This window comes from Acinonyx jubatus, chromosome C1 (genome assembly GCF_027475565.1).
Source record: "Acinonyx jubatus isolate Ajub_Pintada_27869175 chromosome C1, VMU_Ajub_asm_v1.0, whole genome shotgun sequence".
Taxonomy (NCBI): domain Eukaryota; kingdom Metazoa; phylum Chordata; class Mammalia; order Carnivora; family Felidae; genus Acinonyx; species Acinonyx jubatus.
The window spans coordinates 170,333,376-170,347,108 of NC_069381.1; the positions used below are offsets into that span (position 1 = coordinate 170,333,376).

At 37.2% G+C, this 13,733-nt stretch overlaps 1 protein-coding gene across 1 annotated transcript in view; it reads left to right on the forward strand.

The window, feature by feature from the left end:
* Positions 1-231: 231 nt before the first annotated feature.
* The window catches only part of FSIP2 (fibrous sheath interacting protein 2), a 97,682-nt gene continuing 84,180 nt past the window's right edge, over positions 232-13,733 (forward strand). Inside the window, exons 1-8 of the mRNA XM_027055125.2 lie at positions 232-669; positions 1,014-1,139; positions 5,575-5,736; positions 6,458-6,547; positions 7,613-7,752; positions 8,395-8,533; positions 9,032-9,142; positions 12,374-12,500. Of these exons, the coding sequence (XP_026910926.2) occupies positions 571-669; positions 1,014-1,139; positions 5,575-5,736; positions 6,458-6,547; positions 7,613-7,752; positions 8,395-8,533; positions 9,032-9,142; positions 12,374-12,500 (994 nt within the window). The 5' untranslated portion in view covers positions 232-570. The remainder of the gene's footprint in view (positions 670-1,013; positions 1,140-5,574; positions 5,737-6,457; positions 6,548-7,612; positions 7,753-8,394; positions 8,534-9,031; positions 9,143-12,373; positions 12,501-13,733) is intronic.

Below are 13,733 nucleotides of genomic sequence, written 5' to 3' on the forward strand. Positions count from 1 at the left end.
AGGAAGTCAAAGGATCTTATGTGAACCTGGAGTGGGAACCTGGGGATGGAGTGCGATCACAGTGTCTGTAAGGAGGCACATATAGAAAACCAGGCCTCTGTCCCTACAGTGGGCTGGACAATCACTCCTGGATTTTGTGTTTTGCCCTGTTACTCCACTTCCCCTCCCCCACCCCCACTAACTCCCCCCCTCCCCCAACCCGGGCCAAACCATAGCTTCTTGGAGGCCAGGAGAAATTAGACAGCTTTCAAAGTTTGGATTTTTGTTTGGTATGACTGAGGGGTACTGGTTTGAGAGAGAAATGGTACACTGACTGTGACTCTCAGACCAGGCCCCTGGAACCGACTTCCCGGAGCCTGGGACGCTCACGCTGCAAGCACCTCAGGGAGGGTTCCACCCTTCCGGCGCTTCCAAGTTGGGAGCCTCGAACGCCACGAGGGTGGGGCCTCGCGGACGCGGGGTACTGACCATTCTGGATCCAGTGGCGACGGAGGGACGACGACGGGGAAAGGGGTGCGAAGGCAGGACACAGGAGAGGGCGGCTGAGGGTAGAAGGGCCCGGGGCTGGCGATGGAGCTGTACCTCAGCGCCTGTTCTAAGGCTGCCGACGTCGCTGCCACCAAGACGGCCACCAGTGGCCTGGCCTCGGAGAGCCAGCAATGCGGAGACGTGAGTAGCAGCCAGCCCGGCGTCGTGGTCCTTCGCCCGGGCTTCCGGCCCTGTGGGGCGGGGGCAGGGATAGCCACCGACCGGTCTCGCGATTCCTAACCGCTCGCTTCTGGCGCCCTCGTGCGGCGCAGCCGGTGGTGGTGGCTCGGGTTGCGGTGGCCACACCTGGCTGTGGCGCTGGGGGCGAAGAGCGGGCGGTGTCCCAGGGAGCAGGAGGTCTACAGGGCTGTCTGGTAGGGCGGGACCCTTCGACCTTGACCGTAGGAGTTCATTTGGTTGGAGTAGGAGTACACTGGCCTAATACCTAAAAGGAAAGACCAAACTCTCCCAATTGCATCTGACAGGGCGTGCACAAAACCCACTTTCCAGGGGTCGGAGCGGGTCAACTACTGGATCTGCCTCTTGGGGTCAAGTTGCCTATGATCCCAGGAAGCAATACTTTATACTATACTACGAAGTTAGGTGAAAAGGTAAAGTAATTTTTAATTGTCTTACATTGGTTTTCTTTGCCCTTTTCTACTTGCTGTTAGATACAGGAACTACATCATACAAAGTCCATTAAGGGAATCTGCACTGATATACAGACGAAAAAGATAACCAACCCCATATCTAACCTAAGATATTGCTTAGGATGCCTATCAGGCAACTTCATCTGTATAGTTTGAACAGAATCGTGGGCTAGAAAGATTCTTAGCTCTGTCTTAATTTATAATTTATGGAACCATATTAACATGTCTTTATACTATCACTTTACATCTACTTATTTAGTGAGGCTTTATTGCAAACATATTTGGTTGAGAGGGGGAAGGTTATCAGGGATAGCTGGATATTTGATTGTGTTATGATTTTAACCAATAATAGCTTGGACAAAACTCTAATTACAGAACACTTTTCTATTTTATTTTGAGTTGCGTTCTATTTCATATACTAAGTGAGAAAGAAATGAAGTTGAAATGAGTTAACATGTTCAGTATTTAACTAATGACTGCATGATTTGCCCCATCCAGTTTTTTCCTCCAATCCAAAGCCTCAGCTTTTTCCAGTTGGGGTCTTTTATACCTACTCACACATACTGCATTAGTATTTCTGTGCCTTTGTTCCTTTGTTCTGTGCCTTGTCCGCCAAACCTGGCATATTCTTTCTTCTTCTGCCCAATCTATGAATTTGAACCATCTTTCAAGATTCTTTCTGAAGTATGATAGCCCCCAATTAGCTTATATTTCCTTAAAATTTGCATTGCTCTTGGTTTATATAGTTTCACTCAACAGTATAATTTTATGTTTATAATTTAAATCATACTGGGGTATAGTATGCTTCTCTCAAACTCTTTCATATTTTTAGTCCTCCATACCTCTACCCTCAAACCTCCCCAGCCTTTGACCCAGTAACTAATGCTGAAGAAAGTTCAGTGCGTTGTTTTTCAGTGGTTCTTTGATCAATATTGAAAAAAAAAATTAGGAGAAAGAATTCTGAGTGACCCCGTGCCCTTCTTCTATCTATGATGTCATCAGAAATAAGCCTCCCCCCCCAAAAAAAAGGGGGGGGAACCTGGGTGGCTCAGTTGGTTAAGTGTCCAACTCTTGGTTTCAGCTCAGGTCATGATCTCACAACTGGTGAGTTCAAGCCCTGCATCTGGCTCTATGCTGACAGCAAGAGCTTGTTTGGGATTCTCTCTCTCCTTCTCTTTCTTCCCCTCCCACTTCATGATTCTCTCTCTCTCTCTCTCTCTCTCTCACTCTTTCTCTCTCTCTCACTTTCAAAATAATTTTTAAAAAATGAATAAGGTCCCTTGGTATTTGATACTTGCCTAATAAACACCTTTAACCTTACTGATCCTAATAAACATTATTTCTTAAAGTAAGTTTTGTTTTGGGGTATCTGGCTGGTTCAATTGTTAAACGTCCAGCTTTGGCTCAGGTCATGATCTCACAGGTTCATGGATTTGACCCCCACATTAGGTTCTGTGCTGACAATGTGGACCCTGCTTGGGATTCTCTCTCTCCCTCTCTCTCTGGCCCTCCTTGCTCATGCTTTCTCTCTCCCTCTCTCAAAATAAATGAACTTTAAAAAAAGTATGTTTTTTTTCTGGAAAATATCTAATTTTTCTTTTTAAAAACAAATTTGTTCTATTAGAACTAACTATGCCACCTCACACTGTTAGACTTAGTCACATCCAAACAAACTAGCTTTCCTAAAACATGCTTGAAACCTCTAATATCCCTTCTGAAGGCTAAGTGTAAACTTAGCCCTGTCTATTGTTTGCTTATTCAAATATATTGTTTGCTGAATTACCATTTCTATCAAATAGTATTCACTTGTCAATTACTTTTTTAAAATGTGTCCACTCTATTCTTTATTATATTTATTTCCCCCAAACTATCTTCATTTAATCATAATCAGACACCAGACTGTTTCCCTGGAGAATGACTTTGTGAGATCCTTCTTTTTCTTTCAGTACAATCTCCTCCATAAAGTGGTGCTTTATGTTTATACTTTTAGTTTGTATGTGTGTGTGTGTGTGTGTGTGTGTGTGTGTGTGTGTGTGTGTTTAAGGGAAAGTAATCACTTTAATTGACAACAGAATGGTTACACTGTCTCCAATGAATGGATATGTCTAAAAGGTGTTCTTTGTTTACAGGTCAGTAGCCCAAATTTGGTCTTGAGAAATATACTGTCATCACCGTTAACGTTCAACATCTCTTAGATGTTAACATCTTTAAAAAAAGATGTCAGTATCTTAGAAAAATATAATCGGTCCACTCCTTGACTCATGATTGTTGATTGTTCCCCTTACAGGAAAGATATGGTCTTTATATCTGGTCTCACTGAATTCAAAACATTGTCCAATGGGATTCTTTTCTTTGCCTCCTCAGAGAAGCATTGGTACCTGGGGAATTGTGCTTTATAATTTAGGGCCTTGGAAGAAATTGAAGCCTGGTGTCAAACAAGAGGCCAAAAACTTATCAAGGAGGCTTTTAAATGGAAAAGGAAAGCTAGCATCCTATCAGGTTCCTGCAGCCTGCCCCTTTGCCCACATATGAAACATCCTCCCGCCTACCTTAAGGGAGTTCTTTATAGGGTCCCACCCAGCCAGGCTCCGTAGTGTTTGGAATCTGACTGAGGTGGCTACTGCCAGACTGAACACAGAGGTCACAAATTGGTACCTGCAGGCAGATCTGGGTTGGTGCACAGTGTGTGGGGTCTTATCAGTTGAACTGAAGGCCCTCAAGCAGCACAGGCGCTCTCAGGGTCCCACATCTTACGCACATTCCAGTTGCCTTTCACTTGAGACAGCTGCTGCTTTGACTGTACTTTAGACTAGAACTTCCATTTTTCTGGGCAAGAAAACTTAAAGGAAAGCAGAAAGAAAGAATGCAAAGGCAATATTAGGACCACTTCCACACCCACTTATATCCTCCACTTTTTCCTTTTGAGAAATTCCCCCATAACCCATTATCCCCCCCTGCCATTGAAAAATGGACTAAGAACTCACACACAAAACAATCCACCTCACTTTGGTAATGTAATTTATAAATGAAAGTAGATAATTCATCTGTTTTCTGTAAAGTAACAGAGAAACATGACTGTTAGCTGATATTTTCCTTCTTTTATATGCTAATGATTATTGTATAAGGTGGTATTTGGTCTTTACACATATGAAGAAACTTCAGTCTTATCAAGATCTATTTTTTGACGTTTATTTATTTATTTTTGAGAAAGAAAGAGAGAAAGGTAGCAAGTATGAGTCATTGGTGGGGGGGGCGGGGGGGCAGAGAGAGAGGAGGGAGATAGAGAATCTGAAGCAGGCTGTGCACTGTTAGCACAGAGCCCAATGCGGGGCTTGAACTCACAGACCATGAGATCATGACCTGAGCCTAAGTCGGACACTTAACGACTGAGCCACCCAGGTACCACATTATCAATATCTTTTATAATTGGTTTTTCAATATGTTGAAATTTGTAAGACCTTGATTTTTTTCCTAACTGTAGCATTCAGGTATCGTTGGGTTTCTTGCCTTAGATAAGACCCCCCAATACAAAATAACTCTTTAATCCATTATCTTTAAAATCTGATTTTTACTTCTACTATTTTTGTTAAAGCTGTTTCTGGAGAGCATTATGCTAAGTGAAATAAGTCATACAGAGAAGGACAGATTCCATATGTTTTCACTCCTATGTGGATCCTGAGAAACTGAACAGAAGACCATTGGGGAGGGGAAGAAAAAAAAATGGTTAGAGAGGGAGGGAGCCAAAACATAAGAGACTCCTAAAAACTGAGGACAAACTGAGGGTTTATGGGGGGGGTGGGGGGAAGGGTGGGTGGATGGGTATTGAGGAGGGCACCTGTTGGGATGAGCACTGGGTGTTGTATGGAAACCAATTTGACAATAAATTTCATAATAAAAAATAAAAATTAAAAACAAAAAAGCTGTTTCCATGAATCTTCATAAAAGACTTCTATTTTCTTCATTTTCCGTTTATTGATATATAATCATAATATTATCCCTTTATACTTTAAATGAAGTGAGTACATTGACCTGGAAGAGGGAGGAGGAAAAGAAAATTTTAGCTTTCTTTATACATTAAAACAAATTTTATCCTATTCCCTTTCTTTCCTTTCCCTTCTTTCTTCTCTGGCTCAGGGCCAAGGACTGATGGAGATCAGAGAAGGAATTAATTGAATGAGAGTAGGTTTTTAGAATAGGATCATGTGGAGAAAAGAGGGAGAGATAATAAATTTATGTTACCTAATCCAAGTCTTTTCTGTTCCTGATTTTACTCCACACCAGATTCTTCATGCATGCTTTATTTTCGAAGAACAGTGTAGTCATTTTGATAGGTTAACATTTAAAAGTGAATTTCATTAGTTTTACCTTTATAATATTTTTAAATCTGTGTTTGCAGCTTTTTCGACCTTCTTACGGTTTTAACCTGACTGATCCTTACTGTCGACTTTTGGAAAACCATTATGAAAGTCTCCATGATCCACATTTAAGAGCATACTATAAGCGCAAAGATATCCTGAGAAGATTAAAGAAGGGTGGCTATATCACCAGCAATAATAAAGTGGGTTGAAGATTAATTCTTTTTAATCATTGCAAATTTCTAAGAGTTGATAAGGCTTGCTTCTGTACCTTACGGTGGGGGGGAGGAGATCTGTATCACCTTTAATTTGGTCAGAAGAAATACTTAATGGGAAATTTCATAAATTACTCAGTATTTGGGTCAAAGGAAATCAGACAATCGCTTTTTTCTAAATTAAACTACTTCTTCCCTCACGTTTTTTCTTTATAACATCAAAAGATGATTACCAAATAATTTGGGGAAGTAAAGGTAATTTTCCCAATTGTATCATAGTCCTCTTTCTCTGCCTCTAATATCACTATATGCTTGTCAAGGATTATGTCCCATACACTTTTTAAAAACTTGAGACAAAATAGGAACCTAGCAAAATCAGTCTGATGGAATATTGATGGACTATATTCTTACTGGGGCTGAACATTTTTATTACATTGGTCTTTTAATAACTCCAGTTGTGGGTACTAAATCCTCTATCATGGCATAATGCATGTTAATAAAGTAATGGTTTGGAAAAGATATTTCCTCTGGGTTAAAAATTGTAGAGAGATCCTGCTTGCAAAATTGTTAGCATTTTATTACTCTTAATACCAAAATATTATCAAATGGTATTCCATTACTGTTTTTTCCTCTAGAAAGTAATTGTTAATGATTTTTAAATATTTGTATTCATATATTTTTGTTGTTATTATTTTGTTTTGTCTTTTAGATTGTATGTACCTTGAGGGAATTGAATAAATACAGGCAATATCTTACCAGTTTAAAATTAGACTTTGAAAGAAACTATATGAGAGATCAAGTAAGTTAAATACTTAATATCGTTTCTTTACCTAGGGCTTGGAAGAAAGCTTTCTTTGTATGCAAAATATTTTCTTTTAATATTTTTACCTTTAATTTTGACAAACTACTTTTTCCAAATAAAATTTAGAAGAGGAATAAATAATATTTTGTTACCAACACAGTTGCTATATTGAGCTAAAAAAAAAAGGGACCAAGTCATCTATTAATATGCCTGTGGTAGCTTACATAATTTAGCAATAATTTAGCAACTCAGACATGTCACTTCTACCTGAGCGAGGACCAATAGGAAGAGTCTATTGGGCTAGCAAGATTCTTCATCCGTAACCCCCAAAACAGTGGGAATAACAGGAGAGGAAGTATATGATAGTTATAATGTCCTACAGGTGACTCAAAAAACACATACATTGTGTATGTGTACCCACACACATGCAGCTGTGTTCATTCAATAAAAAATGTTATTAAAGGTGAAGTGGAATGCCTTGATGTAGAATAAGTGGGTATAGATAGTGACTTCCTTTCAATTTTTGACTCAAAGTTTGTGTGAGAGTGTGTGCGCACATGCACATGTGCATGAGTGAACTCAGGTTTTAGGCTCGAGTGAGTTGGATAAAAATGAGAAACGTATGTGTATGTGTACTTTCACAAATTTATGTTCAAAGGTTAAGAGTTGTAAAAGAATGATAATAACTTCCCTATACTATTAAATGTTCTATATTTTCCCCAATTTCTCTCCTATGCCTAGAGCTTCTCTTCCCCTTCTTTCTTATTTTCACTTAACTTTTTCAGAATAGGTAGAAAAATATGATGAAATATTTATCATTTATTTTCAGAGGAAGACATCTTTATTTTGGGTCAGTTGTCCATGTCTATAATAGGTTCAAATGAAATTAAACAGAAGTAGCTATTCACAAAGTACTAAGCACTAAATAAAAAGGCATATCGTAGGACAGTTTTATTTCTGGAGAATGCAAAAAGATTTTATATACATATATATGTATATCTATATTCACATTTATGTACATATATGTCTATGTGTGTATATATTACATACTTTTTTCAATAGGAAATGCTTGCAAAGCAAGTAAATAAACTACAGGAAAACAATCAAATACCTAGACGTTCTGATGTTGCACGGTTCCAAAATTGGTTGTTACAGGAAGACACCCAATCTATTAAGGACCAGGAACAATTAATAAGGAACAGGTAAGATTGAAGTTAATGCATATTTTATGTATATATTGTAGACCCAAATATGGAAGAAGATACTAGAAAGAATTGAAAGTAGGAAATTTTTAGATAACAAGACACTATTTAACTCCACTACTGTCCCCACTATGGAGAGGAAAGGCGACCAAGAGGTACAGGAATTGGGAAATTATGGTGGCAAAGGTATGAAGAGGAATTTCTACCAGAGAAGACAGGGTTTCTGGGAATCCAAAAGGTAATCCAAGTTCTGATAACTGAAGAACAAATCAGATCCAAAATCTTTCCTATTGTAGGAGATGAGGGAAAGTATCTTTAGCACATGCTTCCTTTTTTTTAATGTTTGTTTACTTATTTTGAGAGAGCGTGAGCAGAGTAGGGGCAAAGAGAGAGGGGGAGAGAGAGGGAGAGACTCCGTCGCTCTGCTGTCAGCGTAGAGCCCAAGTGGGGCTCGATCTCAGGAACCATGAGATCATGCTGGATTGAAGGTCTATGAACAGAGCTGATAGAAAGTCAATAAAATTCTTGTAGTTTAAGAAACAAAAACCAAGCCAGAGGGTGGTTTGGGAATATCAAAGCAGATGAAGCCATCATAAGGGAAACAGCCAATACACCTTTACTTGTATTTGCACTTTTACTTAGATATTTGGATATGATAAGTAGGGAATTAGAACTTGAGCGTACAGCAGAAGAGCAACACCTGCTCCGAATGGATAGAGAAGAAAGACGACAGCGAGAACACACAAGAAGAAAACTTAGTCTTCGTAGAAAAATTGAAGAGGTGAGATAACAAATTTAAAATATTGAGAGAAAAACTGTATATAACTGTTTCATTTGTAACTAGTTGTCCATCATAGTTCCTGAAGTCATTTCAGGTCTGAATCATATATCCCCATTAATCTTTCTTCACAGCTATAATATACAAGTTGTTACATAAAATAATGAGGCTGATAGCGCAAACTATGTATATGAACCAATACCTGCTCTTAAAGAGATGATTGTGAAAGTTACTAGACACTATTTAACTCCCCTAAAGTCTTCATTGTTGGCGGGGGTGGGGGGGAGATTTTTAATTCAGCTTTAGTAAAAAATAACCATCTTGCATTGTTAATAGGACTGCAGTAAGGAAAGCCCATCCTAAACCCAATGTATGACTTTCATTATGCTTGACCTGATGTCTGTCGGGCCCCTGACGTGTTCTAATTTGCTTGGCGGTGGTGGGCAAAATACAAAGGTTTATTGTGAGCATGTACTGAGTATGTAACTCCGTGCTCCCTAGGAATGGAAGACAAAAGAGATGCTACTTCTGATGAGGATTGGAGAAGATGTTAAAAGAGAAGCTAGGATAGAGGAACAACGGCGTCGCAGCAGAGAAGAGAGTGACAGGAAGGTGGGGTGAGCTTTAAAACCTCTAACTGGGACTGTTTGAGGAGAAGCTTTTGCTAGTTTTGGTATTTGAAAGTACACTTTGCGAGATAACAATGGACCAGTTACCCCAAATGATATGCATTATACAAAACTGAAAGCTACGGATATATTTTGACTATATTATATTCTGACTATAATCAAAAAAGTGCTGCCTTATTATTTGATACAACTGCTTTTGACTTTATCTCACGATGTAAACTAGTAATTGTTCTAGGAAAAAAATGATAAACTGATTTTTCTTACTCTCAGAATTTCTTGGAAAAAGTTCTCAATATTTCCCTACCAGCTAATTTTTTTAGAGTAACTATTTTTTATTTTAAATGATACATAATATTTTATGATTTGGAATGTAAACCAGTGTAAAGAGAAAGAAATTATTTGTAATCCTAGCACCACCTATTGTATGGTACATGCACACATTGTGTGATATTTCTATGAAAATTTATTACAATAAATAAATTCATGTTATTACACCTTACAGGGTGTTTTGTAGATTGCTTTTTCATTTAATAAAAGAACATTGACAACTCTCCATGTGGATTAATGCTTGTCTAAAATTACAAGTAATTTCAAAGCTTATTGGTTTTTATTTTTATTTATTTATTTTTAAGAGAGAGAGAGAAAGCAGGGGAAGGGCAGAGGGAGAGAAAGAGAGAGAGAGAATCTTTAGAGAGAGAGAGAGAGAGAAAATCTTCAGCAGGCTCCACACTCAGTGCACAGCCCAGCACAGGGCTTGATCACACAACCCTGGGATTATGACCTGAGCCAAAATCAAGAGTTGGACACTTAATCAACTGAGCCACCCAGGCGCCCCTCAGTAGCTTATGGTTGACAAACTAGATGTAGTATAAGATATACATAATTTGGTTATATTGATATATACTGCTATGTAATATTTTTTATTAATGTAAATTTAAATATGTATGATAATCTTTTATTCTACTTTGGTACATATACCTTTTAGTATTTTCAAGGTTCATATGGTGAGCTCAGCTTATCCCACTTTGTTGTAATTATTATTTTCTAATAATCACTTTTTTGCAATGGGAATTCTCACCAAACTGACCTTTTTGTTTGCTTCCAGACATTTCTGAAAGTATCTGGTTTATAGAGCAACAGAATGTCCCAGGTCTCCCCTTTTTGCCTCATGCCAATTACTATTCAAGGAGTCCTGACCAATTTTCGTGGCAACCAGTGCAATGGGACAAGTTCTGGCACTGGAAGTGCTTTTAGACACTACCGCTGATGGTAGACATGGTGACAACACAGGAAGCTTGAGCCATGTTCGTGGCAGAGAGATATCTCAATTATTGATGTTTCCAATGAGTTATTCTAAATTGTTTCTCTTGAATTGTGTTTTAATAGAAGTTTTCAATTCATTGGTGTATCCTTCTTAATATTTTAATATTTTTTTCAGATTGACACCATTTTACATTGACATACATTTTATTCCAATGTATGTGCTTAAATTACAATTATGGAAATCTTTGAAAGATTTTGCCTTTGTATCTTTGTCAAAAATCAGTTGTATAGTGTATTTTTGTATTCTTTTCTACTCTTCTTCTATTCTTTTCTACTCTAATACTGTCTATTACACTGCTTTGATTACTGTACCTTTTATAGTTCTTTAAATCAGTAGTGCTAACCTTTTAAGTTTGTTCTACCATTTTAAAGTTGTTTTGGCTAATCTAAATCCTTCACATTTCTGTATAAATTTTGGAATCCGCTTTTAAGTTTCTACCAAGAAATCTTACTGAGATTTAGATTAGCATTATGTTGATTCTATTGGTCAGTTTGAGCACAGTTGATCTCTTGATAATATTGAGTCTTCCAACTTGTGGACCAAATATTTCTCTCCAATTATTTAGGTTTCCTTAATTTTTGCAGTTTTCAGGTCTTACACATCTTTTGATAGATTCATCCCTAGGTATTTCATAATTTTTATGCAGTTATAATTGGTATTTTTAATTTTAAATTATGATGATTTGGTGTTAGTATCTAGAAAAGCAAATTTTTTAGTCTGCATTGACAAAATCATTCTAGTAATTTATTTCTAGATGCCAATTGACATTCTACATAAATGATTATGTTGCCTATGAATAAAGGTAGTTTTATTTCTTTTCTTTGGATGCTTTTTAATTTTCTTGCCTGATTGCACTGACTTATAACCCCTGTTATAACCTAGACTAGAAAAAGTGATAATGGACATTATTATCAAATATTTCTTTTGTCCCTTCTCTCCTCTGTACAGGCATATATTAATTAGGTTGCTTGATGTTCCACACCTCACATATACTCTTTTCATTTTGTAACTTTTTTTCTCTCAATCTTTCCTTTTGGATGGTTTCTTTTCCTTAATGCACTTTAATCTCTTCTGCAATGTCTATTCTGCTATTAATGCATATCTTATATTACTCATCTCATACATTTAAAAAAATGATTTTGGTCCTTTTTATATCTTCCATGTCTTTTCCTTACCTTGTAAATATATGGAATACAGTTATGCTTTAATATTATTACCTTTAATTCTAGCATTTGTATCATTTACGGGTCAATTTTAATTGATTGATTGACTCATTTTATGGATCATATTTCCCTGTTTCGTTATATGCTTGGTGCTTTTTGATTAGATGTCAGATATGAATTTTACTTTTTGGATGCTGAATATTTTCATATCCTTCTAAATATCCTTTAACTTTTTTCTTGAATGTAGATAATTTCTTTGGAAACAGTTTGTTTTAAGTCTTGCTTTTTAAGATTTGTTAGATGGGACCAGAGCCATGTTTAATCTTATACTAGTTATTCCTCACTACTGAACCAAGACCCATTTTAGTACTCTACCCAATGCCCTGTGACTTAAGACGTTTTTCTGGAGTGGACGGTGAAAATAGGCATGATAGACAGGTACCAAGCACTTTTCTCTCTAATCCTTTAGGATGGCCTTTGTTTGTTTCCTCGCATACCTGTACTGATCCATTCTCTTGCTAAATACTCTAGGGAACCCGTGGAGATTCTCTAGGGTTCTTTCTCTGTGCAGTTATTTTCTTTCTGGTACGTCGAGGGTCAATATTAGCCCAGAAGCTTAAGACAGGAGTGACTGTTGATTTCCAACATATACTCTCACATTTTAACTGTTTGTTTTGCATTTTTAAACAGAAAGCTGACATTAATTTTATATATCTTAATATTTTAGAAACAAGCCCTTCTAGAGAAAAAAATGGCTTATCATTTACAAAAAATGCAAGAAAATGGCTTTAAAAGAGAAGAGATGAGAAACAACACATTTCATTACAGAGGACAAGATGGAACATATAGTGAATGTGAGAATATTAAAAAGCTGATGGAGCTATGTAGAAAATGCTTATCTATGTATTTACGTAAACATCCTTTCATAAAACTCTGATTGCTTACAATTGCTATCTGCTTTGTGTTAGGCACAGTTCTAGGCGTTTTTCTATTATGGCTCAAGTGGAAAAATAGACATATATGTAAAAATTAGAACAAAGTAAAATAATCTTATCAAGTGGTCTAGTAAGCAAGCTTGCCTATACTGTAGTTCTGACTTCCCTATACTAAAAATAATGTATTTTTTGCTACTGAAACTTTAAAAACTTGCATGTAAGATAATTGCTATTTTATAACCAACATGGTATTCTACTATTTTCCCAGCCATAATGAATAGACAGTACCAGAAGAAGGTGGGGGGGGGGGGGCAGGCAGGAGGTCGGGGAATAAAGAAGGGAGGAAGTGGAGAAGAAGGGAGCGTAAGGAAGAAAAGACAAAAGAAGGAAATGAAGAGTTTAAAGGAGGGATATCCAGTCATGACTTTGCTATGCCCAATCTCTACCAGCTTTCTTTAAGCTCATAAAATACATTAAATTTGTTAAATTAAATTAATGATGTTAACTACAATTTCATAGCCAGAATGCAAAAATGTAGATTTGCTTTAATTATCCTATGTGGTATCAGGAAAGAACAAGATCATCCTCCGTCCTATCAATCCTCTTTCTAGATGAAAGCCTCCTTATGTCACTCCAGTAGATTACTAACTAGTTTTCATTGCCTCTTTTTTCAAACCTACTTCAAATCTATTTTTCAAACTGCTACTAATTACTCTTTAAATCTGTTCTGAGGCTTTCTTCTGCTCCCAAAACATAAAGATCTCCATCACCTCTTAACTGAAGCTCAGACTTTTGAGGCAACCATTCATCACTACCTAGAGCCCAACTCAAACCTAAATTTTAAGCTTTATTCCATACCACCTCCTTGAAGAAGGCAGCTATGATCTAGGGGTGATGTACTTAGGCTCTAGAGCTAAACTGCTAAAGTCCATAATCTTTACCAAACTGCTTTACCATAATAATCTATCCATTCAAATAGCTTGGACAAATTACTTAACCTCTTTGAGCTACAGTTCATGATCTAAAAACAAAAGTAGTACTCCTAAATTCTCACAAAGATCTCAAAAGTCTATAGTAACTACTCAATTTATTTCATTGTCCAATCAAATGAGACTACTGACCATTCCTAACACACAAGGTCCTTTCCTTACT